Below are 26,619 nucleotides of genomic sequence, written 5' to 3' on the forward strand. Positions count from 1 at the left end.
CAGAAGTACCCTAACTAACTCCTCGCTAACCCCTGGCCCAGGCGTGTCTCTCCCGGGGCCCGAGGGGGGCCCAGCAGGGAGGTGGCTGAACTGGTCCCTACTTAGGAAGACAGAGGCAAAGAAATCGTTAAATATGTTAGCTTTATCATCTGGCGTGATGACTAAGTTGCCCATCGTGTCCTGCAGGGGCCCCACATTACCCGGGACCCTCTTTTTACCCCCTATGTATTTGAAGAAGGACTTCTTATTGTCCTTAATCCGGGAAGCTAGTCCTATCTCCATCTCTGCCTTGGCCCTCCTGACTGCCCCCCTACATCCTCGGGCGACTGTAACATAGTCCTTCTTGGTGATGACCCCATCCCTCCATTGGGTGTATGCCTCCCTTTTAGCAAGGAGACATTCCCGGATGCTCCTAGTGAGCCATGGGGGTTTATGTGCCCTCCTGCTCCCTTTGACCCTTGTTGGGATTACCTCCCTTTGGGCATGGAGGATCGTCTCCTTAAGGAGCAACCACTCCCCTTCGACATCTGATTCCCTTCCCCTCTGGGTCCTCAGCGCTTCCCCAACGATCCTCCTTAGCTTGTTGAAGTCAGCCCTCCTAAAGTCTAGGGCTGTTGCCTTGCTGCAGCCCTTTGCCACCTTACGCTGGATGGTGAATTCCAGCAAGCGATGATCACTGTCTCCCAGGTGGCCCATCACCCGCAGCCCCCTCACCAGGTCATCACCCGTGGCCAGCACCAGGTCCAACAAGGCGTCTCCCCTGGTGGGACTGTGCACCTCCTGGGTTAGATGGAGGTCCTGCACTCTGGCTAAGAACCGACGTGAGCGGTCAGACTTGGCTGACTGCTCCTCCCAGCAGATGTCTGGGAAGTTCAGGTCCCCCATGATGACCACATCCTTAGCCCTCACTGCCTCTGTGAGCTGACCTAAGAATTCCTGGTCGAGCTCTTCTCCCTGGTTGGGAGGTCTATAGTAGACTCCCACCGTTAAGTCTCTCTCCCCTGGACTGCCTTTTACTCTAACCCAGAGCACCTCAGAGTGCCCCCCCTCTACCCCCTTGCTTATTAACGAGGAAGTATATTCCTCCTTGATGTAGAGTGCTACTCCTCCACCTTTCCTTATGGCGACTTATGCTGACTTGGCAAATTTACACCTGATTAGTCACTGCACAGTAACTCACATGTAAACACCTTACTGCACAGTAACACTGTGTGGACTGACTTGGGACTAACTTCAGTCCCAAGGTCAGACCACACACTGCATTAATGCACTTCAGTGCCTGCACACATAGACGCCGGCCTATTTCTGCTTACTGTGCAGTAACTTACCACGCAGTGAATTTAATGCAACATAAATGCACATGTAAGCGGGCCCACTAAGTATTAATCTTTTTAGACAACTCGGCTGAAGGTTTCTGTCATGATTTAAACATAGTATAAGCAGGTGCAATTTCTCTGGAGCTGAACCCAAGTCGAAGAGAAAGCCGACTTAACGTTATCACCCCTCTAAACGTGAAGCTCCACTGTCCTCTGCATTCAGATGCTGGAGTGAGATCAAGAGGAGGGTCCAGGCTGCCGTCCTCATTCTACTACTGAATTTTTACAAGCAGAAAAGAGGTTTTATTATTTCTTCCCAAGAGGAGAAGTTGGAAGATCACATTCTGTATCTTAAAATCACCCTTTGTTGTTGAGATAACCAAAGCCTTTGTAAGCAATATGTTCTCAGGATTACCTCCCTCCCTAGAAAGTATTTATTTCATTGTAAACAGACCCATAAAAGGACCAACCCATATACTCGCTGCTTTTTTCTTTGCCTGCTACAGCTGGCATTTCCTCTAGCCACTGAGCAGATGTACAGAAACAAGTCTGCTTTCTCCCCAGCTCTAGGGCTAAAACAAAGCTGGAGCTATCCAAAAGCAAACTGCTTGGTAAAATGCCACCAAATATATTTCATCTGGTTTGGGAAACAGCTGTAGGGAGCTGAACTGGGTAAGGGCTGGAAAGTTTGAAGGGAGGGGTGCTCTCTGTTAGGACAGAAAAGAGAAAGTGTGGTGGGCAAGATTAAGTTTAGGATCAGATATCATGAACTTCCTCTGTTTTGCTTGAGCCTGGGAACGGTCAATAAAGCAATTGAAAACAGGGATTCCAGACCAAGAGGTTGTATACTTAAGTGTAAGCACGCTGATAAAGCAGCTTGTGATTTTTCCTGTAAACTGTACAAACAAGCTACCACCACACAGAGAACAAATGAAAACCAACTCTGCTCTGAGAACCGGGATCAATGAGATGTTGAAAGTGGTCCAGGTTTTGGCAGTGGACTCAGCTGCTCTTGTACTTCAGTCCCCCGAGCTACGCTGTGGCCCTAACTGATGTCAAATCCTAGGCCTAAAACACTAGCCATCCTTTTCTCAGCTTTATCAAGAAACGACCAGCAAGTGAGCCAACTTGTATCCGAAGAGGAGCTGGAGCATCCAGGTTCTATATCGTACCTCCTACCGTTTGCTGAAAGTCTCCAACTGAATATAAAAACTTCCTTCCCAGAACCTCAAAACAGTAAAGGCTACTTAGAACAAAGAAACATTGCTTTACTTTCGAAAGGAAAGATGCTTGAAGTGTATGGTATTTCCTGGAGATTAAAAGATGGTCCAAAATGCAGCAGAGAGATGCCCCCACCTTGAAAATACCGTATTCCAAGACTTTGTTACTATAATAAACTGACAACTACTCCAGTTAAAAGTGAGATCCACAAGAATAAAGGCATTGTCTTTTGGTGACCTAATTTTCAACTGGAGTCAAGTAAAGAATTTCACCTTTCAATATTCCACTCATTAATCTCAGAACTGTCCAGCGTGCCTGGGTCACCGGAACTGGCCTGTGACGGACAGGAACAGAGCGTGTACTGGGAGACGTGGACAAGTACCGGAAGGATTGCAGCCTTCCAAATCCTTTCTAGTTTTCAGGAGCACTTAGAATTAATTTTGTAAATCACTTCAAACTTCTCAGTTCTGTGTGTTAAAGGTTCACTTGGCACCTGCCATCTTCAACTTCTTAGTGCCTTAAGGACGTGAGTAAAATCCAACGTCTTGATGAATGCAATGACTAAGCTCCAACAGGGAAACACAGAAGAGGAATACTACACACATTTTACTATTTCCTCATAAAACCAGCCTCAAATTCCCTTGCTAATGGGAAGCAGATGTGAGAAAAAGAACAAAACAAGTCGAGGAGGAATGTCTAAAAACATTCTGCCACTTGAAAGGGAAATTCAGAAAAGACTTCAGCAAAAAGATGGATAATACTTTGGCTCACGTGGTAGCTGTTAGTTATCCACATGCTGGTAACACTGGCAAATGGATGCAGTCTATGGGGCTGTCCCAAACTGACCCAAGAAATCGCAGATGAAATCGAATACCTGCACACTGGTGATCCTTCAGACACCTGAACATGACTACTACTTTTTATTCACAAGACAACTGTAGACCAGGCAAGGTTCTCATGCCGACCCCCTGAACACCGTACGAGGAGGAGAGAGGGCAGATCAGTTTGTGGGTGGGTTCCGTACTTGGACTGCGTGAAAAAAGTGAAACTGAAGTGCAAATAAATGTGAATTATATTGGGTTTTGTGATAAACTTGCAGAAGAACAAGTGGAAAAAACTCCCCAAAGCTTGAAAATGTATTATAAAAGGATGCTGGGTTTTTGGTTGTAGCCGTGTTGGTTGAAGGACACAGGCAGGCCAGGTTCTTTGAGAAGATGTCATATTTTTTATTGGACCAACTGAGAACTCAGTTGATCTAATAAAAGACACGACATCTACTCAAAGAACCTTGTCTGTTTATAAAAAGTGTTATTTTTTACTAGTACAAGTTATAGTTTTGGAATGATTTCTATAACAGTTTTATAAAACCTTGAAAAGACAGATTTATCCTGGCAAGTCCAGCATATTAATTCTAGCAGAACCTGTGGGTACAACTGGAGTACTTGAAGAAGAAATATGCCTCGATTTATCTCATGAGAAAGGTATGATGCAGCTTGTTTCCACTAAAACTTAGAGTAACAGACACAAAGAGCAATCAAGGCACTAGATATAGTACAGAATGTACATTTTATTTAATTATTTCCATACATCAAGCTCTAGAAAGAAAACCAAACCCCACATTTTCAATAGGTCAATATGAAAAAACCCCATACATACAGGGTTCTGCTAAATTATAGTTTTGGATTTTTTTTCTGCATTTTCCCAATTTTTAGTTTTGCGTTTTTCTCAATCTTTGTCAACTTCTCTGAACAGTGATGTTTTTTAATAAGCATGCTGCTTCAGCAGAGTTGCTGCTGTTACAAGCAGTCACAGGGATTACGTGATAGCAGGGACTGTGGTAGTCTTACCCGTCTCAGTTTAGCCTCTATATGGGTGGCTCAGTCTCAATGACACAGGGGACAGGATGTTGAAAGCCAACATGAACAGAACCAGCAAAATTAAACCTCTTCCCTTTACAACTGACCAAATGCAGGCACAAAATGAACTACTTACATATTCCAAAAGAAGGAAAAAAATGTTGTTTTACTAAATTTTTTATGGATGTTATAAAACCCCCAGGAAGAGTAAGCGGCCAGGGAAAACTTTACTTCTAGAGGCAGAGTCCCTGATGTAGTGATTTTCTCACCAGCGAGAGTCTACCATCTCTTTTTTATCCACTGAAATCAAGCTAATCCTCTTCTTTCTCTATGTAGGATTTTGTGCTAACTCGTGCCATTTGCCGAGCCAAATAGCGGTCCCTTGCTGATGTCACAGTCTCTTCACTGCTCCGCTTGGCGAATTTGTTCACACCGTCTGATGACTTCTCCAGCTGCTCTTTCACTTCGCTTAGCCCTCCCTCTTCAGCCCTGCGCTTTTCCGAGCTCGAGGCTCCCTCATCGTCCCTCTCCCGCTCTCTTTCAAGATCAGGCTGGCTGTCTCTTTCTAAGGCTCTAGGACTGCCCTCCTTCCTGTCCCTGCGTTTCTTTTCACTTTTATCATCTCGCTCTTTCTTCTCCTTTGCAGATTCCTCCTTTTCTCTGCATTTCCCCCCTCTCTCCCTTTCTCTCTCACTGTAACCGTCTCTGCCATTTCTTAACCTCTCTTTTTCTCGCTCCCTTTCTGCGTGTTTGTCTTCCCTCTCCTTCTCTCTCCTCCATTCTCGGTCATATCCTTCTCTCTCTTTTCTATCTCTCCCCCTACGTTTGTCCTCCTGCTCTTCCCTCTTTCTGTAGCTATCTTTACTGCTATGATCCCCATATCTGTCCTGGTCTTCCTTTTTCCTTTGGTGATCCTTTTCCTGGGCCCTGCCTCTTCTCTCGTAATTGCTTTCCCTGTACCGTTCATCGCTTTCCCTTCTACCTGTTCCACTCTCTTCTCTCCGAGGATGATTTGACTGGGTTTTTGCACGGTGACCTCCTTCGTCACTGGATGATCTTGATGACGTGGAGTGCTTCCGGCTCCTGCGATGCTGGGGATCATCCCCACTGCTTGCAGAACTGTCTCGACTTTCCTTCTTTTTAGAATGACCCTTGGTGTTTTTATATTTTCTGTCATCATCACTGCTCTCACTTTCTAAATCAGTGTCCACATCTGGATTATCCTTGTCCTTTCGCTTAGGAGTGGTTTTGAGTTGTAGTCCATCCTCTGGAATTCTGTTCCTTTGGCTGGCTTCATCAGAAGTACTGCTAGATTTTTCCTCCTTTATCCTAGATTTTTTTTTGTGCATTTAAAAAACAGAAAAAAGATATTACACAGCCTGCAGTCTCAGACATTTCTGGAGCCCATGATTTCTTTCTGAGACTTCACAAGTAATGCAACAGGAAAGTCTAAGCAGGCAAATCTAGTTTGCTGTTCTCGTTCTAATATCCTTTGTACTGAAAGTCTGCATCAGGCTCTTTGGTAACATGCAAAACAAATGAACTGATCTCAAGAATGAGTAAAGCTACAGCTCTGTATACAACACTGACTTGTATTTTGGTAACACTACCTAGGTGGCAAACCATTTCCTAGGCGATTCATATCCATACCACATCATTCCTATATTGGGAAGAGGTGGGGATTTTTCCCCCTTTTTGGTGTCTGAGCATTACGAACTTTATTTTTATTTGGGATCCTATGACCCCAGCTGACTTCCTGCCCTTTGGGCAGGGGGCTGGACTCGATGATCTCCTGAGGTCCCTTCTAGCCCTAATGTCTATGAAATCTATGAAATCTAATAGGAGCTGTACACAGAACACCCCATGCTGAACACGTCCTCATAAAAAAAACCCACCAGTTTAAATTTAAACTCAAATTTACTAAAACTACTAGTTTAAATTTACTAAACTACAATTTACTACAACTACTAGTTTAAATTTCAGTTCGATATTCCTGAATATTTCTGTGCTTCCTGCCAAGGCCCTCAGTCTTGTGGCTGTAGTGATGCTAAGATCTTGTTAACATTTTTAGCTTGCAACATGCAATAGAAGAGGAAACATGGGACACTTTGCAGATATCAAACTTGGGCAATGCCCAAAAAGGTTATAAGCGGTCAGTCTTCTTTTGACTGATAAGGAGGTGCATTTTGATTACAGAAGCCACATGTCTGTTTTCACTAATCATTTTGCTGCACTGTCTGTATGTGGGAAATTGGCTGTAGAAATCAGTCGACCATCTGGCTAGGCTGAATGCTTGATCCATGGTTTAAAGTGCAAAATGACTTTAAAAATTACGTTGTGGCATTCCATATTTATTCTCTCTCAATTACTTTCCCACGATAGTTGAGCAAGAAGGCAAGCCAAAGGTTTGTTTTTTCCTCTATGGAGTGCTTCAAACTTTGTCTAATTGTTGAAAATCTACTTGTGCCTTTTTTGTAACCTTACATTGCCAGTGGTAAAACTAACAAAAATAATGGAAATCTTCAGATGAACTCATCTGGTCGTTTTGTGGCTGGCAACAGAATAGATTGCTGTTTGTTTGTTTTTTCTCATAGATGCATTCATTCATTCGATAAGACTTTATCATTACGGTTAAGAAACCCTGCATTGAACATAACCACACTTGGACAAAAGCATTTTCAACCTCAAAGAATTGTTCAAAAAATACAAAAGCAAGCAAGTCAATCACAGGTGGCACTGCTTCACAGAGATAAAACAGAGGATACCTTGTATTGATATGTTTGTAAGGAAGCAAAAGTAACACAAACAGTTCATGTAAGTGACCTCACAGGAATTGTGTTGGTGATGTCTAAGAGAGACTCCTTAAATTCTCTTTGCTAGTGAAAGTCAAGCCTAAGACAGCTATGCTTTTCCAAGCACGAGCTCTTTTATTAGCTGGTTCTTTAAACTGCAGAGTGACAAACAGTTGCAGTTCTAAGTATTTTTCTCTCTTGTTATAAGTTGCCCTGGTTTTCTCTCCCCATTATTTCCAATGACATGGCACATCGTTGTATTCAAGGGCAAGCTAGAAGTCCTGCCTCAGGCTGAGGATCTCCAACATGATCACCTACCTCACCGGAACCAAGAACTGACAAAATGTTCATCCAGTTTCAGTCCCAAAAATCCTCACGATTGAAGCTACTTATTCATTGTTTTAGAATATCAAACATCCGCCTACTCCCTGACAACCATGTTTAAGGTCCCCACAAGGCAGTTTTAAGCTGAATAAAGCACTGGTTTGTTGCAATACAGCTCTACAATAAATTAAATCCAGTGATCACTATTAACCAGAGGAGAAGAAAGAGCTATGTTCCTTCAATTCCAGCAGTAACACAGCTCCACTTAATGCTTTTGTTTTAAATGGTACATATAATAAGCTTTGAAAGTTCTCCCCCTGGACTTTGTCCAGCTGCTTTCTTTCCTTTTATCACAAGACTTACAAAAATTAAGAATCTTTTCCATCTTTATGAGAAAATGTTGGCCAGGCACAATGATAAAGACCCACAAGTTTTTCAGTAAATTTGTGTGGGACATGATTTTCTAAGTGGTGACTAAAATGAGCTGTGATGTGAAGCTGCATAATATTATACATCTGGGCCCAAAGAATATCGGACTCATTCTCCCTGAGGAAGCAAAATTCTTGGCTTAAGGCAGCTGTTGACAAAAACTGTATAACATCCAAATAAGAACCAAACTGTAATAATGCCACGCAACCACCAGCATGACACAGTGTAACTATCCCTTTGGTAGCATTAAAAACAAAAGGTTCCTGCACTTTTGCTCCCCTCTCAATTCCCACAGTTTCACTCAATGATGATGATCTTTTCACATTTTCCAACCAGCCAACTCTGCAACGTATGTGACTTCTGCTACCAGCACTTTGGTATTCATTCCCCTCCCAAGATGCTAGTGACACCAGATTTTTGAATGCTGTGAAACTGGTTTAAATTTAAAGAGCTTTTTAAAAACTCTGACCTACCTGGCTTCACGAAGGCTGCATTTGGGCATCTCTTCTTCCCCAACCTGCTGGTTTAAAAGATGTCTGTAGAATCCACTGAGATCCTTCTGTTTGGTTACATCCAGACATGCTAAGGAAAGAAAAACAAGAATGATATAATAGTCAGGAATCATGAGACCCTTTTCACATGTGGTAGGGCTGATTTCCAGAAAGAGAAGCTGCTCGAGTGATTTCCCTTCACATGTATGCCGCTTTACCAATTTCCAGCAAAAAACAATTACTTTCACATCTGGGACAGCTTTCTGCAAATTGGGCAGGATTGCTACTAGCATTTTAGTATCCCTAGGGCGCACGGACTCATTCTTTTCCTTTAACAATTCCCAAGTGAAACAAGTCACCCAACCATTACTGACACAAAAGGGCAGGAACCTTCTATTCCTCAGCCTCCAAGTCCAATCCAGTCCCCCGTGTTGTTGTTTGCTCCTCTTCCATAATACACCATCTCATGCCCTGTTCAGAGACCAGAGCAACACCACTATACATCACATCCAAAAGTACTTTTTTAAAGGCAAACGCCACGCTTCTCTCCTGAGGGGAACTCGTATGTGTTCTGTGTAACTCTCACCTTCCAGTGCTGCCTCTTTTTTCTCTCTTTCCTCTTCCTCCGCCCTCTCTTGCAGCTTTTTCTTATAGGCCGATGTTACGAAAGCCTCCTTGTCATCAAACTCTCCTCCTTCCATTTCACGCTCTTTCTGAATTTTTCTATCCATTCGTTTTTCTTCTTCCTTCTTTCTTATCTCAGCTGCCTTGAGGATACTGTGGATGTACCTTGGCTAAGGTGGGAAAAAAAAACAATAATGAGAAGGAATCAAGTTGGCTGAGTCAGAACAGGTTAGAATTGCTGAAGACACTGAAAAAAATCAGTTTGAGAGTGTAAAAGTAGCTAGCCTAGCTAATTTGTGAGGTGGTTGTGGCTGGGATAATGATCTCAATGAACACAGTTCATGTCTTGATCATGGCAACCTTTCCTTCAACAATGAAACAGACAGCAAAAATTTCACCTTAACTTTGGGGGGATGTAACTTTGATTTCTTTCAACACAACCCTTCTTTGGACAGGTTTATGTTTAGTGGCAGTTCTCCCTCGCTTCCTTTTGTTAACTGGGAACAGAATGCCACTTTCTTTTACACCCCGTACAACCTGTTAAATACTCCCAAAACCAATGACGTGAGCAATGATAACACAACCTTCCAGTATCATTCACTAATACTTTGGAATAAACATGAATGATTTGGGCTGTGGAAAATGGTTCATATTTAACAGACAGGATACAATCTGGTTAGTTGCCTGACAGCCCCTCCGTAAGCCAACAAGCAAGAAGTAGATAATATGTATATATTCATTGCTACAAAATGTGGTCCTGTTGCCAAAAGACATTATTTCCTCCCTCAGTTAGGGCTCTTCCCAACAGTGAAAACAGAACCCGTTATAGTGCTCCCGGGATCTAATCGTGATCAGCACATCATAACAGGTCCTCTGTAAACGCATGAGACGACAGAGTCCTTGCCCCACAGCATAGTGGTAGGAAGCTAGTCATGCACCTATTGCTCTCCAAATCAACTAAACAAGGTTCAGACATGCTTGCTGAGCTTGCAAGTTAACAAACTTCTTATAACATCTCAGGCTTCTGAGCACAGAACATGTAGGCCCCCACTACAGCATGCACAACTGGTTCCTAGGATATCATGAACCTCAGTAAAGTCTGCTAAGTAGTCATGGCTATTTTCCCAGCATGGAGAGATAAGACAGACAGCATACATTTTCAGGTATGGACCTTTTTGTCATCTTTTCCTGACAACACTTTGGCATCACTTTCTTTCTTCTGCTGCTGCATTTCATCATAAATACTGTCATATTCGTAAACTGTAGAGTCTTCTGCCAAGGCCTTTTGAATCTCTAATTTAGTCTTAAAAAAAGAAAGAAAAATAAACTAGGCAACATTATGTTTTCAATACTTTTTATTTATATATTTTGATTTAATCAGATCAGTTCATGATATAACTCTAATAGGAAACTGAACATAAGTTCAACGTTGCTTGATCTATGAAGTCCTTGGTTTAGTACTGCTATTATAAATGATCACTTAGAAGAAGAATATTTATGAGATTAGGCAATACAGTGCGATGAGAAAATATAAAGCAGCAACAACTGAGCTATTATGGTGACTACTTAAGTGGAAAATTACTATTTTATCGAATTAAACAAGTTAAACAGAATTTAAAAAGAAACACAAACAAACTAAACCAGTTGTGCCATACATTTTTCTTAGTTTTCTCTAAAAGTATTCATATATTCATTTATATATCATACATTTCATTTACAGACTTGTCCACTGTACATTTCAACTCCTATGGAACCATGGGGTTGGGATAAATGCAACTGCTTTCCTACAGCTGGTGGGGTTTTTTTACTGAACGCTCATGTTTTTTCCTAGCTAAGTTACCTCCGAGTACAATGCAAAGGGTAGCTGTTAGGTAGGACTTCATTATATAAGAACCTGGTACTCTTTTGCTGTCTTTAGCTTCCTTAAATATTACGCTGTCCTCCAAAATCAAGTTGTTTAACAAATGAATTCAATAAACCATCCCTGCAGTCTACAGCCCAAAATGAACTGCAACTTCTTGTGGTTTTACAGTGTGTGTATGAAGTAGTCTGCAAGTTTTATGCTGTAAACTATAATCAGCTCTATGGAAACCCAGGTACACAGTTTGCATTAGATTGTTTTTCAGCTACTCTTTGGACACAGCCAAAAGAATCGTCCTGGTCAGTAAAGTGGAATCATTTATTACACTAATAAAAACACAGAGGTTAAAAATATGTATATCTATCTCCTTAGCTAGGAGATGCGTATTTGATAAATTAGAACTAGGAAGTTCTATATATTTTTTAATAAAAACCTCATGTTGCAGATAAGGTAAAATTATCGTGTGTAAGTAAAGATTTTTAAAACACTAGTTCTAAACACGAAGAAATATGATTATTTTTTCACAGCCTGCTTCATAATAACTTACTTTTCTGCAGATACCTATTAGACAAGTTGACTGAAATGACATCATTAGATTACTAATTGTTAAAATTAACTCAAATTTTACTTTTCCTTAAAATACCTACTCTGAAATCTTATGCTTCTAGAAATAACTGGGGAGGAGCACAATCCACAATGGCCTAGAAACCTAATAAAAACCTGCATTGTTGACTATCGCCATTAACTGGGCAGCTTAATTACAGCTAATCCTAATTTCTGAGGCTGTATCTGTGTGGAAAACTAGATGTATGAGTGTTAAATGATGCTATTAATACTACAATCTCTATTTTGCCCAGTTGAAACCATCATATCTATATAACAGTTGCTGTACGAGGTGGAAGAAATGTAGAATGTGTAGGATTTCCACAAATGCTAGGTGCCTCTGCGTGAGAGCGCTATGGGAAAATCTGGGGCCTGAAGGAATTGCAAAGACTGCAAAATCTGGGGCCTGAAGGAAAAGTGCCTGAAGGAATTGCAAAGACTGCAGCACCAGAAGCAAGTGTGTGGAGATGCATTCGGGGATGTACTACTTCAGAGAGAAGAGAAAAAAGAGGAATGGGCAAACTAGCTCCATAGTTAAGACGGAGGGGCAGGTTATCTTGTCTGTGCTATAAAAGAGTATACTTGCATGCTGGTTGTTTGCAAGGAGAAAACACGATTTAGCTGAATGGTTACCAACCACAACAAATCCTTATTTTGTCATGTGCACAGCAACCTCCCAGTCTCAACTTACTTGCTTCATCACTTGTTTTTTCAGTGCTTCTTTTTGAAGACTCTCACCCACAGAGGCCTGTGAGAAGGAAATATTGACCGATATAAACATTAAATTATTTGTTTCCATGGTGTGTACTGCATGCTGTTTTTCTAATATTGTAACCAATAAAACATAGCTTTAAAAAAATGGTATCATATTATTCATTATCAAACTTTTATAGCCCATAATGTAACCCATTAATCTTTTATTTTAAATTTTTCAAGAATTTTAATGAGAGAAAATAGCAATGTTGGCTTGCCTTCTATTGAAGTAAGTACTCTACCATCTGTTGAAAACGGGTTTTCTAACCGGCACGTTTTTAACTTAGTGATGCTTCTTTTTTATTGTCTTTTTATGGTCTCAAATGAATAGATAATACTTTCTGTTAAACAGATTCATTAGGAGGAGACAGGAATCATTGCCTGTTTATATAATTAGGTATTTCTCAGTAGTATTTTAAAGCAGAGAAATGCTGAAAAAAAAGGTCTTCTCCACTTTGGCAGCTACCTGAATTTTCCAGTACTGCGTGAAACATGCTCTACGAGCAGTTTTTAAAAAGAGAAAGAGCTTGTGTCGTCAGTCTTCAATAAAAAAGGTAATGAAAAACTACCAGCAAGTAGTTTATATGTGCAGACACCACAATGCACCGAAGAAAACCAAGCAAACATCATACCACATAATTTCAAACAGTTCTGCTGAAAGGCGAGACTTGGTACCTCTGCAAAACAACAATGCGCCATGTCCCTCATTTCATATGCTGTTGAAATCAGAATGGATGTGCCAATACAGAAGAAGCAGAGTGCTATCCTGCTAACTTTGAACAGTGCCCAACGGATTATCTAAAGGTCCCTTCACTCTCTTACTGCAGCAACGAAAATATTGCAAACCCCCAAACTTTGCAACCTTTTGTGCAGCTCACCTCGGAAGAACACATACGCACATGGCTTGAATTTCAGGAAAGTAGCAATGAGTGTTTTCTACCCTATGGAAAAAGAACTAATGGCACCAGCACAATTTCATTTCTATTTTGAAGATTGTACACGGTTCTTTTTCTGTGTTGTAAATAATACTCATTGTTATTTTCACAAGTATCTACTAGAACATAGATTTGAGTCTCTCTCCTTATGTGTTTTACAATTTACTTCCTATAATTTAGCCTAGATTCAGGGAACTAATCCCAAAGCTAAAAGAGCCTTATAAACTATTCAAAATACTTCCTTAAGACATTCTCCCTCAATAAACTCCATACACTGTGTGTGACTGGTGCTAGACAGGTTAAAAAGAAAACAAAACTGAAAAGGCAGCTCTGAAACACCGCATATTTCAAAACTCCCTTTTTCAAACAGTTGAACAGCTCTGTATGGGATGGATCTTGGCAGGTAAGAGTCAAAACTAAGGTCAGCTCCACACTTCAAAATGGTAAAAGCTAAGTCAAAGAAAAGCATGATGTGCATTGGAAGTGTGGGGGGGGCACGACTCCAGGATGCAAAGCTAAGAACTACTCAGTTCTCCTTGCGTTTATCGAGACAGCCTTTCTTATCTAGCAGAGAGGTGTAGCTAGCTCTGTTAGTTTGAAGTCAGGCAGACAGCAAGGTAAAGATATACCTTTATAGGTGAGAGATGCATAAACTTTCCTAAGTGAGAGCTCGCTTCATCTGGTGCTCACAAAAGCTTATTCACCTGATTCATTTAGTCTGTAAGGTGCATCTTAACCCTGCCTTCTGCAGTGGGTAAGGCAGGCAAGGAAGCAGATTGCATTCTCTTCCCTGTATTTGTGGGGACTGAGAATGGCAAAGGCATCAGTAATACATTTATTGGCAAATTTGCAGGATCACTACAGCAGAGTCATTTGAGAGCTGCACTTTCCTCCTGACAGTGTAAACTGCTGAAAGCATATACCAAGTCTACTGTAATGCCAGACAGACTCTGCATCCTTATGCTACAAGTTACTGCGTTATTTAGATAGGAATCCACATTCATTATATTTGGATGTATAACATAATACGCACGCACATTTTCTACAATGGATTTTTTTGGTGCTGGCAAACATGCAGGAATGGATTCAGTGGCTCAGTTCCCCTCATCCTTTCTGGTCCCGTGCTCCCGTATTAAGATAATCCTGGCTTTACAAATCCAGTTCTGTTTGATTCTGACGTCAGAGACTCAGCTGCTGCATGAGCGCTTCAGATTATTTTAAAATATTTTTCAATTAAACATACATGCTAATTTCATAGGGTTTTTTTCCAAAGGCTACATGACAAGCAGCAGGGCTTTCCCCGCTTAAAAGACTATGTCGGGCTAACTCTGTGGACAAGTTATTTCCCAGCGTTTCACAAAAGACCCAGATTCCACTCCTGTTCTGGGAGAAAGTTGTCCATTGCTTGGCATGGTAAGGAACATCGCTGATGGAGTCCAAATGGAGCCCTGTCCAACACAGCCCCTAGCTGAAGGATGAGCGCTGTCATTAGATAGAAGTTGTAGGGAGAGGGATTTGACAGGGAGGCACCTCCTTGGGAAGTAAGGACAGAGAGAGGAGGTAAGCAGCAGGGCAAAAAGTTCAGTAGCTGCATGTATGCAAAGAGGCAGTTAGTCTGAAACGGGGCACAGGGCAGAGCAGGGTGACCCCTTAGAGACTAACTCATTCAAAGAGGCATACAAGTCTGCAAGGTGCCATGTATTTACGGAGTTAACTGTCTTTCATCAAAATATATGAAACTGCTTAGAATATTTTTCTTCTTCTTCGACAACGACTGGACATATTGGTCAACAGACCAGGCAAACACAAAAGTAATATGCAGACCTTATTACTGCACACTAGACTCTGGAGAGGTCCACCTGCCGTTTGTTTATCCAGCGTGCCAGTCCGTTTAAGTAAAACAGGTTCAGGACAAACACCTCTCCTGGTTTATGGGGGACAATTTCCTGTTGTGCTCTGAGCATTGATAGATGAGAACTTCCTGTTCTTTTGTATTGTTTTTACTTATCAACTGCCTGTTTATTAAAGACCCGACAAACTCACCAATCTGTTTTGTGCTTTCTGTTTGCCCACAATCAAACTATTCTTTGGAGGCACAAAGCTTACAGTTCAATATTTTCTGAAGAGAGAAAACAATAGTTTATCCCTGCAGTGAAACAGCACACAGTTCTATCATGTAAACCAAGGAAAATTCTTAAAATAGACACTTCAGCGTGCCACCCCTGCAAAATCTACCCAAAGTTTTTCCATTTCCTTCCCATTCCATTTGCATTTGACCCTTCTTTCTTGATTCTCTTATACCTTGTGCTGCCACTTAAAATTCTTGTTTCTCTCTCAATCTCCTTTCAAAATGCATTTCTTATTTAAAAAATCCCTACGAGGGTAGAGAAAAATATGAGACTCAGTCTACTGATGAGTGATTCACATTGCCTCAGTTATGCCTCACTGCAATTAAACATGTGAACCATGCATTTTTAAAGCACTATAAACATAGTGCACAAAGCTCACCAATTCAAAATTCCCAAGTTGAATACCCAAGAAAAAAAGACACAGGGTAAAGCATGCATGTATTTGTCTCTCGGTTTTGTAGAAACTTTAAGTTCCTTGCATTTCCACATTCCAGACCCGCTGGTCCTATCTGCTGTCGGGAAGGGAGTGGTTCATGGCATGGATGGTCCAGCACGGCTGACTGAAGCCTGTGGCTGATGACTAACTCAATATTATCCGAGCTGGCATTCTTGCAGCAGTGTCAGAATTTAAGAATGCCTCAGAGAAAATGGTACAATAATCAGGAGGCTGGACGGTCACCTTGCTGGGGGTCACTTGACCCCAGTTATCTTTCCTGCCTGGTGCAGGGGGCTGGACCTGATGATCCACAAGGTCCCTTCTAGCCTCACTACCAATGAATCTATGAATCGGCTACTTTAAGCTGGTGTCTCAATGTGCGTAAGAAATACCGCTACAGTGTAGGTCTCTCACTGACTTCTCAAGTACAGATGATCTCAGCTGAAACTTAGACGATCTGTAACAAGGTGTATTTTAATGGCCAATGACAATGGGATAATTTCCATCACTGGCAGAGCCTCTGTTTTTCAGGGATTCACGAGCGAGGGAAGAATGTTTTGAGATTTTTGCCCAAATGCCAAGTAATGTAGTAATTTGTATACATGGCAATATATATTGCTTTATCCTTTTCTTTTAAGAGGTCTCTCAGTAAGTAAATGCCTACCCCCTCGCTCTCTAGCAGTGGCACATCATCCCCGCTAGAGGTTTCTCCTATAGCACATGCAACCTTATGCACACAGAATAATGTATCTTTCTTCAGATTTGTAGTTCATTTCAAAAGGGATGTGAAATTAGCTTTATTTCAATGGCAGAGAAATTAAACCAGGGCTGATTTTAATCTCCCGCTACAATCAAACTGGCCTTAATGTGGTATACAGAAACTCCCTGGCCAATTGCCAAGAATGGAGAAATTAGGGCTATTATTTAGCCAGTAAATGAGGGAAGTTGAGTTAATATTCTGGCCATCAGAGCAAAACTTTCCATGTCAGGCTTTCAACTAGTGCACTGGCATCTGTGCTTAATTATATCATGCTGACCTAATGCAGTGTTCAAACTACCGAGGGAGAGACGGCTCTCAACTCGACAAGGAAGAAAACAAGGATAAAGATTCAAAGTGAGGAACATAATAAATAATTAATATACTAAGCAGCAGGAAATAGTCATGGTATAGATTTTTATCTGGAAACTACAGAACTGAATTAAAGCCAAAAAGTTCAATGAGTTGATGCTGGAATGTGTGTGCACTCAGGAATGAGAAGGAGAGCTTCTCCTCTTCCTTTCAATTCCTTTTCTTTTCAGTTGCTGTTATAGAAAAAAATTGGCTAAAACTGTGAAGTCCATACTGCCATTTGGAGTCGGTGAGTGTCTGTACTCGTCCTCATCTAAGCCTACCCCAGCCATGAAGGTGGTCCTATAAAAGACACCATCCGCAAAAACCCTTGTCATTCTTTTCCTATAGTGTACTTAACATGACAGAATGAACAAGCTTGCTTTCCTGCTCTAATTAGCTGTGTTTAATATTGCAATTAAAGAAAATTTTTGCTGTCTGAGAAACACAAATGCTTTGCTTAATAAATCAGAAGGATCATCTTCCACATAAACTTGCAGCCACTAACCAGCTCAGCCACATCAAGCAGACTATAAAAATGATCATCTTTCAAGTCTATTCTCACCGATGCAGCAAGGGTGCAGGCAAAATCTTAATGAAATATGCATAGTAACATTAAAAAGGGAACAAAAAAGTTTGGTATCTGATATGTGATCACAATGACCAAGTCAGGTGTGCAGACTCCCTGGCATGGACTTTATTAGAGTTCAGTTAAAAATACACAATCTTCAGACATTCGAGATGTAGTTCTCACTGATAAGGTAGCAGACAGGAAATGAAACCCCTCCCAATGCTGCTCCTTATCTTGAAAAGCCCTGAAATTATTACTGAACTAATAAAGTAATTTTGTTTTTAAAAAAAATGATTTTACTTTTTTTGATAAAGGCCGTTGTGAGATTATTACTTTCTGGGGGCTATGTACTATACCAGGCTGTGCGCCATATTGATGCTCGGCTGTAACTTATTATGGTGGACTCTGGAAGGGAGTATATCAGCACCCATTACAAATCCCTTGCAGGAAAGGGAATTTAACCTGTTAAGCTATTGGTTAGCCGCCAGCATCACATTCAAAAGTGCTCTTTGCATGCTTTCCCCATATTGCTTTTTGTCTACCTCACTAAAAAAGCACCAAGCTGCTTAAAGCATGAATTGCACGGAGGCTTTACAGAGGAATCGCAGCATTCATTAGCACTGCTAACACAAGTGCCGACATTCTTTGGGATGACAGCATTTTGGGGCTGAGGGAAGAACTGTCAGGCTACTATGTCTAAGGGGAAACGGCCTGTTTTCTCACTCATCAGTTTCAAGCTCTGAGGATTGTGTAATTCTAGAAGTTTGCAGAGATGACAATGATGATAAAAGCATTATCTTATTGGATTGAATCTTCCCCCTTCTCACTTCACTTGGAAGGATCAGCATTCCGGAACCAAGGGCCATTCTCCAGCTTGGGAGACCAGGGTTCAATCACAAACTCCCCACGTGATCTTGGGCAAATCCAAATAAGGGATTTGAGAGCTATATAGGTTCAAAACTGTGAGCATGAAACCCCTGCTCAGCTGACACCTAGTCCTGGGGTTATCTAGACTCTGTAGGTATCTCTGTTTTTGACACTCAAGTTCCCTAAACACCTTAAGCCCTCCAGGGAACTCAACTGCACCGAGCAGCTCAGCATTTGATCCATTCCTCTGTCCTCTCAGGACCACAAACCAGGCAGATTTCTTTACTGAACTCTGCCAAAGAACTCAGTCCAGTAGCCCTTCTCAAAGTACGCTGAACACATTGGTCTCTAAATAAAATGCAGTGGCAGCTGCTATTTTCTTTTAGAACACTATGGTGAAGGTGTCTTAGAAAAATAATTGGTAAAGCTGTATCTGGGTATCCACTAAGCAGCTTTTTCTGTTCCGATAGAAACACATAGAACAGCTTAATTTATGAGGGTTTCAGCCCCCTCTGCTGGAGCAGGTAGAAATTCTGAAACTATGCCTATATTTTTAAAACATGAGACTTAGATAAAGAAATACTTGCAACTTAAACATCACAAGTTGTTCACCAATGTCTTGGTTACTAAAAAAGCTATACTTGTGGAAAAAGCAAATCTCCTGGGGCAAATGTTGTTTCTTGCACAAGCTTAGCAAGAAGCAAGGACATTTCACTTCCTAACTGCACTGAATGCCAATTACAAACTCTGTGTCTGGGGCTAGGACCAGAAATTACACATAAACTGGTATGAGTGATTTGAACCGGTTCAAATATGTAACACAACAGAACGTCAGTGCACATAAACTGCTTTCAAAATTGGCCAAACCGGTTTAAGATAAACCTGGAGGGATGTAGTATCAGAGTTAACTGATTTAGGTTATATCAGTTTATTGATCTTCTGTCCAGAACCCCTCCAGATTCAAGTTAACTCAGTCTCCTAGCATCCCAGGATGCTTCACGCCTTGGCTCAAGCTATCTGTTCCAGCCAAGCAGGGAGGCGTGCTCTAGCATCTCCCAGCTTCTGGCATGGGCCACTGCAGGCATGTGAATGTCTGTTTGCTTGCTTATTGGTTCAGCTACACAGCTTAGACTACACTGCAAAGATTGAATCGATCCAGCCTTGGGCTTTTTGACTGTCTGCACTTCGCCTGGAAAAAAAAGGCTGTAGAAGAGCTCTTGTACATATCAGTCAAGACATATCAAGTAACTTGCATGTAAAATTAAGCACGTGGGCAAATGATTCCAGGTGGGGGCCTCTGTAACATTTTACAGATAAACAATATAATTAGCCCTAGTGCTCAATTCAATCTGTTTATTAAATCCACATTTTCAGTTCAGTTATGTCATTCTGGCCCTGGCAGTTGGGGCCTCTCCTTCATCCATTTATTTTGCTGCATATACTTGACTCAAACCGGGTGTTTTACCTGGTCATGGAGCAAATATATGGACTATCTCCCTTACAGAAACAAATGTAAGACAGAGCTACTGTGTAAAATTACTCCATAGTAATATGTGTTCATCACTTGCAAAAAAAAGAAACTGCTGAGGTTCACTGAAAAGCAGGACACGTGTTCAGTGCGTGATCACAGTGGTTTTTCCCCTGTTGTGTTAGAATCTGTAAGAATTTATGCTAAGTTGGCACTGCTCTCCCTAGAGCACGGTGGTCAACCTGCAGTATGTCTCACAGGTGGTATGGGCAGCCTCTGTGCATGGCACGCAGCGAACCAGGGAGCGGACAGGCAACACAGTGGCAGATAGGGCAGGGAGCAAAAAACAGAGCAGAAGATCAGACAAGAAGAACAGCGCTAGAATCAGAAAGCAGAACAGCTGTCTGAACAGGAGAAGAGGACTGGAGTGCTACTCGGCAAGGGCATGGGGCTAATTGGTGGCACACCTGCCAAAAAGATAGGCCCCTGCTACACTAGAGTAGACTTGACTCCTACCAACTTCAACTGGAGTTTGGAAGCAGACCATTAAAAGCTGATATGCATTTCAAATTCACTAGCTAAATCAAAACTTCTCCCCTTAAAAAGCAACATTCTGTTAAGTGCAAACCACTTCAGAAATATCGCCAGGAACACACTTTTGAAAGCCCTGTTGAGGATTTACTTTATATACACAAGTTGCAGCAGCAAAACAAGCTGTTAAAATGTTCCGAGAGGCCCTGGAAGTAACGTTTCCACAGCAGAAAAGAATATATTTGAAAGAGCTGTTTGCAGACAGAGAAATTAAGTTGCTTAAGATCACACAAGTCAATGGCAGAGGAAGACAGAACCCAGAGCTCTGAGAGCCACAGCTTTGCTTTAACAGCCAGTTCATGCCACTCGAAACGACTATTTGAAATTAAAAGGTAGACTGAACTTGCACTCATTTTACTAGTGTCAGATAGCAGCCCATAAACTCTTCCCAGTCAACGCTCAGAATATGGCTCTGTTTATCGTACTGACACCCCCAGAATTCAATCTATGCTTCAGTGGAACTCAGGAGAAAATTATTGATAACTGACCTCCTCCTCAGAGTCATCTGCAAATACCGAAGGTTTCTTTGTAACAAGTGTTTTCTGTGGTGTTTTCTTGGGCAAAATAAGTCCATATCTAGGGAAAGAAATTAGAAATGGTCTGCTTAAAATTACTGACAATTCTGGCTTACTCACATATATCTTCCACGACAGTCCTCCCCCCAGCCCCCGCCACCACACACACACACCAGCCACGCAGTATTAAAAACAGAACAGCAAACTAAGAAGATCTGTACAACTGGATGCATTTTAGAAGATCATTTGGGGAGAGATGAGGCCAGTGTTACTGCCTACTTGTCAGCTTGTCCTGTAGTTGTCCCTATGCTTTATTCTATGCCACTCATTTTGCATACAAGGGACTTCCTCGACCCATCCACAACACTGGTCGTTTCTCAAGTCTCTCCTGAAGTACTTCTTCCACGACAAAAAACTGACTTGCATTTTTAATGCATGTGCAGACATGTGAAAAACCCCATTCAAATCCATGGACTTAGTCATGTACGTCAAGTTAGTATCAGCGGTAAGTCTTTACTTGGTCAGGCCTTGAGTCAGTTTCTTGTAACTGTTCTTGTCCTCTCCTATTTCCTGCACATCTTTGAATGAACTGTCCCACCTACACGAAGGGAAGAGAACAAGCACTGAAAGGAAGGTTGTGAAGGCGCTGGCTACGGCGTGCATAGAAACCAAGAGGAATGCAGTGCGTTTCGTGCTTTAAATAGCCTGATCAAAACGTTAAATAGCTCAATCAAAACATTAAAACAGCGCGATCGCGACGTTAAATAGCTTGATCAACGTGTTAAATAGCTCGACCAAAACATTAAATAGCGTGATCATGTTAAACAGCTGAGTCAAAACCATCATAGGATGGTTGATGTTACTGCTCCCATCCCTGTGCGTTTCGTGTTATTTTCCCTTTGCCCGTCCCTCCGCTCGCCTTTCCGCACCGCAGCCCGCGTGGCCCTGGTGTTTTGGAAGCACCTAGTCCGTCTGGGATGCGAAATGAGAATGCGATACGGAGCCGACCAGGATTAAGTTTTGCTTCGGCGCCACTCAAATGCCGACGCCGCAACGATGACAGGCTGCGCGCGGGGGACCCGGGCCTGTCCGAAGCAGACCGGGAGCGGTGGCACAGGGCGGGGCAGGGCAGGGCAGGGCAGGGCGTGGCGCCACGTGTGACTTGTTTTGCGGTTAGAAGAGGAGTGAACACAAAGGGGCAGGCCAAGAGTCACAGAGAGGAGGGTAGCGGGGGCTCGGGAGTCGCATCCAGGGCAACCCCCTGCTTCAAGCAGGACCAGCCCCAGTACATCGCCCCGCCTCGTGGGGGTCCGCCCGGCCCTGCTGGGTTGTGACCCCCGCCCCCGGTGCGAGCGGCGGAGCTGCGCCCCCGGCCCGCCGCGGCCCGGCCCGACCCCCGCACTCACTGCCTGCTGGGCGCCGCCATCTTCCTTCCGGCCGCCCGCCCGCCTGCCTCAAGGCGCCCGCAGATTCCTCACGGCCCGCGGAGGGGCCTAGCGCCTGCGGGGGAGCGGGGCGGGGCGCGACCGGGCCCGCCGGGTGCGGGGGGGGCGGAGAGCGGATTGCCCGCCCCCCCGGGCGGGGGGGTGGTTCATTTTCATGCAGGCGCAAAAGTGTCGAAAGTGCAGACGCGGAAGCGCAGAGCGCGGGGGAGGGCGGTCACGTGGCGCGGCCCTGCCTCGGGCAGCGGGCGTGGGCGGGGCTGCCGCGGACAGCTTCCCGTGGCGCGCGCTCCTGCGTCTAGCCTGAGGAATGCGCCTTTTCGCTAGTAAATACTTACCTGGCAGGGGAAGCAGCGTGACCACGTAGGCGAGCTCCCCAGGGTAATTGTCTCTGATATGTCCTCCATGGGAGGTCTATATTGAGCTGATTCTTTTTGGTATTGGGTGGTGGAACCGGAGCGTGCTCCATCCGCTCCATGCATTGACCTGGCATTGCAGTGCTTCCAGGACCGGTGCAAAAAAACAGAAAAAAAAAAAAAATTTCGCTAGTAAACGCACATTTCCCTAAAGCACCTTTTTGCTAATAAGCACACATTCTTGCTAATAAGTGCACATTTTTACTAATAAATACACTTGTTTGCTAATAAACGCGCTTCTCTGGTGAAATTCCCACCCTCGTTCATCGCTAGCGGCGTTTCGTTCTCAACGATCAGCTCTTGGGAAGGAGCCGGGGAGAAGGGAGTGGGCCTACGGGCCGTCCCTGGTCTCTGCTGCCCGGGAGCCGCCTTCGCTGGGGCGTCGTGGAACCGAGAAACATCCCTGCGTGGAGCTGTTCCCCGGAGGCGCGGCCCCCCCAGCCAAGGCTGTTGGAAAAGAGGGGGCACCGAGCCTTGGAAAGTCCGGGCATCACGGTCGAGAGGCAGAAACGCCTTCGCGTGCTAGCCCGGGTCTGGGACTCGCAAGCGCAAGGCCTGGTACCCTCGGCTTTTATTAGGGTCTTCCAGAATCACCTCTACCTTAAGCTCCCCTCTGTGGCGGGCTGGCGTTCACCTCTACGCTGTGCTCTGAAACAGAGCGGGGGCCAGCGCCGGTCCAACCATTAGGCGAACTAGGCGGTTGCTAGGGCACCAAAATTTGGGGAGCGCCAAAATTATAATGCAGAACAAAATAACAGGAACATCATTCTAAATAACAGTCCTGGGTGGCCACGGCTCCATCCTGGTCTAAGACCTTTGGCTGGGCAAGGGGAGAAAGGCCTCTGAAAAGATCTCAGAGGAAAGATCACTAAAATCGCAACTCCTTTTTCAGCTCCAAGAGGACTTATGGCAAGAGCATACCGCTGGCAGCGTCCTCCTAAAAGATGCACCCCTACTTGTATATTATCTTACAGCTCGTGACACTGATTTCTTTCACCTAAAAACATTGTTTTTATTGTTCATTTTGAATATCAAGTAAGTACATGTAAAAGTTCATTCTAGACTTCTTATTTTCCTCGGTATTGGAAGTGGTGGGGGTGCCAAGGTACACAGTTCACCTAGGGTGCCAATTACCCCTGGACCGGCCCTGTCTGGGGCTCTTATGAAGCCTGTTTTTGTGATATTGAGGCTGGTCGAGAGATGCTGCGGGACAGCGTTCAGATGGGCCAGGGCAATGCCAGTAAGTGCAGCTGAGGTCTCTGTTTGGTATCTGGTTCAGTTGCCTGGGAAGCTGGAGAGGCACTGACTGAGAGCAAGCCCGTGGGGGGCGATGCCCCTCGCTGAAGCAGATCACAAGCATCCGACCTGTTTGATTCCCTTCGTGAAGCTTAGCAACCCATTTGTATTCGCAGCAAATGGCTACTGCGCCTGGTCTGAAGTGAGAAGGGCTCATGGCTATCAATATAATATCTGTATGGACATTGTTCCTAGAAATATCATTTCAAACAACCTGAAAAGCTTTCCCCTGCCCCCACCAAAATATGAAGCCTACTTAGAAGCAAGATTAGAAGCAAGTATCAGCTAATCGCCATTATCTTATCGGAAGAGGTTAAAAAGCAACCTGCAATCTCAAATTACAAATTATTTGGTAGACATTACACTTTGTCAAGTAAATAAAAAAAAAAGAAGTTTAATTTCCCAAAATTTTATTAAAAACGGATTCTGCCAAAAGATACATTATTGCAAAGATGGAATCTTGCACTAGTCAGGAAAGTTTGCCATAATCACCAGCTTTAACCCAATAAAAAACTCTTTATGCTGTATTAAAAGTAGAGGGCTTTTCTACAATAAATGTACTTCCCATCCAGGGTAACACCAGCTCTCCGACAGTCTGTTAGGTTAACAGGACTCTTTAAAAGTCATTTTAGAGAAGTGACTCTTTCTGTTTTCTGTTTCTGTTTTCATGACCCATGTAACTGGGCAGACATACACATTTCGTTTTGCCCTCTTATCTAACCCCACTCTCTCTTTCCTCATGTGAGAATTAAACAAAAGCCAGAGAGTTATCTGTCCAATCAAGTCCCCTGACATTAGTGACCTACCTTTGGTAGCACAAATGTTCCCTTTCACAGCCCAAAATAGTTGATTTAGCTAGGTCTATTGGCTTTCCAACCCTTTAAAGCAACAAGCATTTCATATCTATAAATCCCAAACATACAAACAATAGAAGGAGTAACATCAAATAAGAGAATTGCTAGCATTTGGGGACAGCATCATCTCTGATGACTTTTCTGCAGTCAGACTGGGCCTTGGTGTCAAAGAGGCTAGAGATGGGGCTTTTGCACATGGAAGTTTCTGTGTGAGCTCTGCAAGTGCTAGACAAGTAAGGACCCAGTTGTACAGACATTCAGCGGGGACTGAGCCATGCTTCCACACATCTCCCCTAGGCACACCTGAAAAAGAGAAAAGATGTTAACCCAGAAGTCCTATTGGGAATGAGGGCACAGCACTGCACTAGCATGGACCTCTGCACCCAGGCAGAATCCCACTGAAGATGGTGGAAGTTCACACAGGACCAGGGGCAGCATCCTAGCAAATTCTGATGTGGGAATACGCACTGCTACAGTCTCTTACTGACATGAAGCCTGAAGTGAAGCTTCTCACCCAGACTGCAGGGGAGGAATCTATTTTAAGACAACTGGTAATCACACTTCCTCACTAAGCGAGAATGAATTACCTTCATCCACTGCTGCACATTTTAATTCCCAACATGGCTTTTTTGCAGCGGGAAGAACAGTACTAATATTTCACAGTGGTTGGAAAATACTTGTTTCTATTGCTTGCTTGACAAATTATATAAATATTTCCAAATGAGACAAACAATGTTTATGGTTGTGCTGTTAGAATACTGACAACCGCTGTGAGCAAACAAATGGGGATCTTGATTTGACTGTTAAACAGAAACGCTCTTCGTTTTTCCATGGAAGGCCTTTGAATATAGACAAGCCTGGAGAGCTGGACTAAATCCACACTTTAATTATCCTTTATAGTTCAGGTTTGGGTTCGGTGGGACAAATCAGCAGCGGGGCAGACATGGGCCACTGATGCTTAAAAGGTCCTCGTAAAGCGTACGTTGGTGTTGAATACGAAGTACTTAATACATACGTATGTTGACACAAAAAAAGGTAAGAGCCTCAGCGTGGCAGATGCTGGTTAAGTGATCTGCTGGAGGATAAGTACAAGTATTTTTGAAGTATATCTATTACAGTCTTCTAATATATTCTTCCTAGAGGAGCTCCTGTAGGAAGAGGCCATTCTTGCAGGCACAGCGCATGCTAAGATCAGAAGTGACCAACAAAAGCTACCACCACATGTAATTAGCTCGATTCTAGCAAGGTCAGATGTGTCCTTCTCGTTTCTCAGGCTATGGACACTAATCTAATGTATGGTATTAAAGGCACCTGAAATGCTGCATATTTTTATGCCGTGTTCCACTGTGAAATAGTCTGTTACACCTCGGTGTCGCTTTACTGGTGCATGGGGTGGGCAGCTATTATAGTACAGGGCAGGCACATGTGGCACACGATGGTTACACGGAAGATTCATTGCAGAAGTCTCACTGAACATCTTGAAAATCATTCATAGAGGGGGTAGTGCCACCTGGATTCAAATTTTCAATCTGGGATTCAGTCTGTTGGGGAGCCAAGAATGGGCTCCCGACACAAGGAACTTAAAAGATTCAACTGAGAACTTGTCGGGACCAGGGCATGGGCAAACTGGGTGGCTGCCTAGGCGTGGATAGAAAGGAGAGCTAGAAAATGGTGCAAATAATGATGATTATGATCATTACCTCTGGTGAAGGGGGGCCCGA

The 26,619-nt window shown here is 43.2% G+C and overlaps 2 protein-coding genes across 10 annotated transcripts in view; both read right to left on the bottom strand.

Moving 5' to 3' along the window:
• Window positions 1–4,084: 4,084 nt before the first annotated feature.
• On the bottom strand, window positions 4,085–22,512 carry NSRP1 (nuclear speckle splicing regulatory protein 1). 4 transcript variants are annotated; one of them, XM_090026582.1, is made up of 8 exons: window positions 22,297–22,512; window positions 21,408–21,488; window positions 20,864–20,951; window positions 12,209–12,265; window positions 10,225–10,356; window positions 9,016–9,223; window positions 8,412–8,520; window positions 4,085–5,722 (listed from the first exon to the last, which is right to left on the bottom strand). In XM_090026582.1, the coding sequence occupies exons 1-8, from the start codon at window positions 22,314–22,316 to the stop codon at window positions 4,705–4,707; spliced, it is 1,713 nt and encodes a 570-aa protein (XP_089882708.1). In that variant the 5' UTR covers window positions 22,317–22,512; the 3' UTR covers window positions 4,085–4,704. The 4 variants fall into 4 exon arrangements, with proteins under 4 accessions (XP_089882708.1, XP_089882712.1, XP_089882711.1 ...); XM_090026586.1 differs by lacking the exon at window positions 22,297–22,512 and adding an exon at window positions 21,810–22,275 and having other exon boundaries at window positions 10,209–10,356; XM_090026585.1 differs by lacking the exon at window positions 21,408–21,488.
• A 1,925-nt stretch (window positions 22,513–24,437) lies between these two features.
• EFCAB5 (EF-hand calcium binding domain 5) overlaps window positions 24,438–26,619 on the bottom strand; it is a 48,452-nt gene continuing 46,270 nt past the window's right edge. For 5 of the 6 annotated variants that reach the window (XM_090025647.1, XM_090025650.1, XM_090025648.1 and 2 more), the window contains one exon: window positions 24,438–25,201. In XM_090025647.1, coding sequence (XP_089881773.1) covers window positions 24,987–25,201 — 215 coding nt within the window. In that variant the 3' untranslated portion in view covers window positions 24,438–24,986. The remainder of the gene's footprint in view (window positions 25,202–26,619) is intronic. The other variant, XR_016438900.1, reaches the window with a different exon arrangement.

The sequence above is a fragment of the Crocodylus siamensis genome, chromosome 13 (genome assembly GCF_052110815.1).
Source record: "Crocodylus siamensis isolate JL-2025a chromosome 13, ASM5211081v1, whole genome shotgun sequence".
NCBI lineage: Eukaryota > Metazoa > Chordata > Crocodylia > Crocodylidae > Crocodylus > Crocodylus siamensis.

What these genes read in the sequence shown, in the direction of transcription:
- NSRP1 (XM_090026582.1), bottom strand. Translation starts at nt 22,316, where the DNA reads ATGGCGGCGCCCAGCAGGCA. An exon ending in AAAAGAGGCAGCACTGGAAG is followed by an intron (nt 8,521 to 9,015) that starts GTGAGAGTTACA and finishes TTCTTTCCTTAG; the next exon opens with CATGTCTGGATGTAACCAAA. An exon ending in TGCAGCCTTCGTGAAGCCAG is followed by an intron (nt 5,723 to 8,411) that starts GTAGGTCAGAGT and finishes AAAAAAATCTAG; the next exon opens with GATAAAGGAGGAAAAATCTA.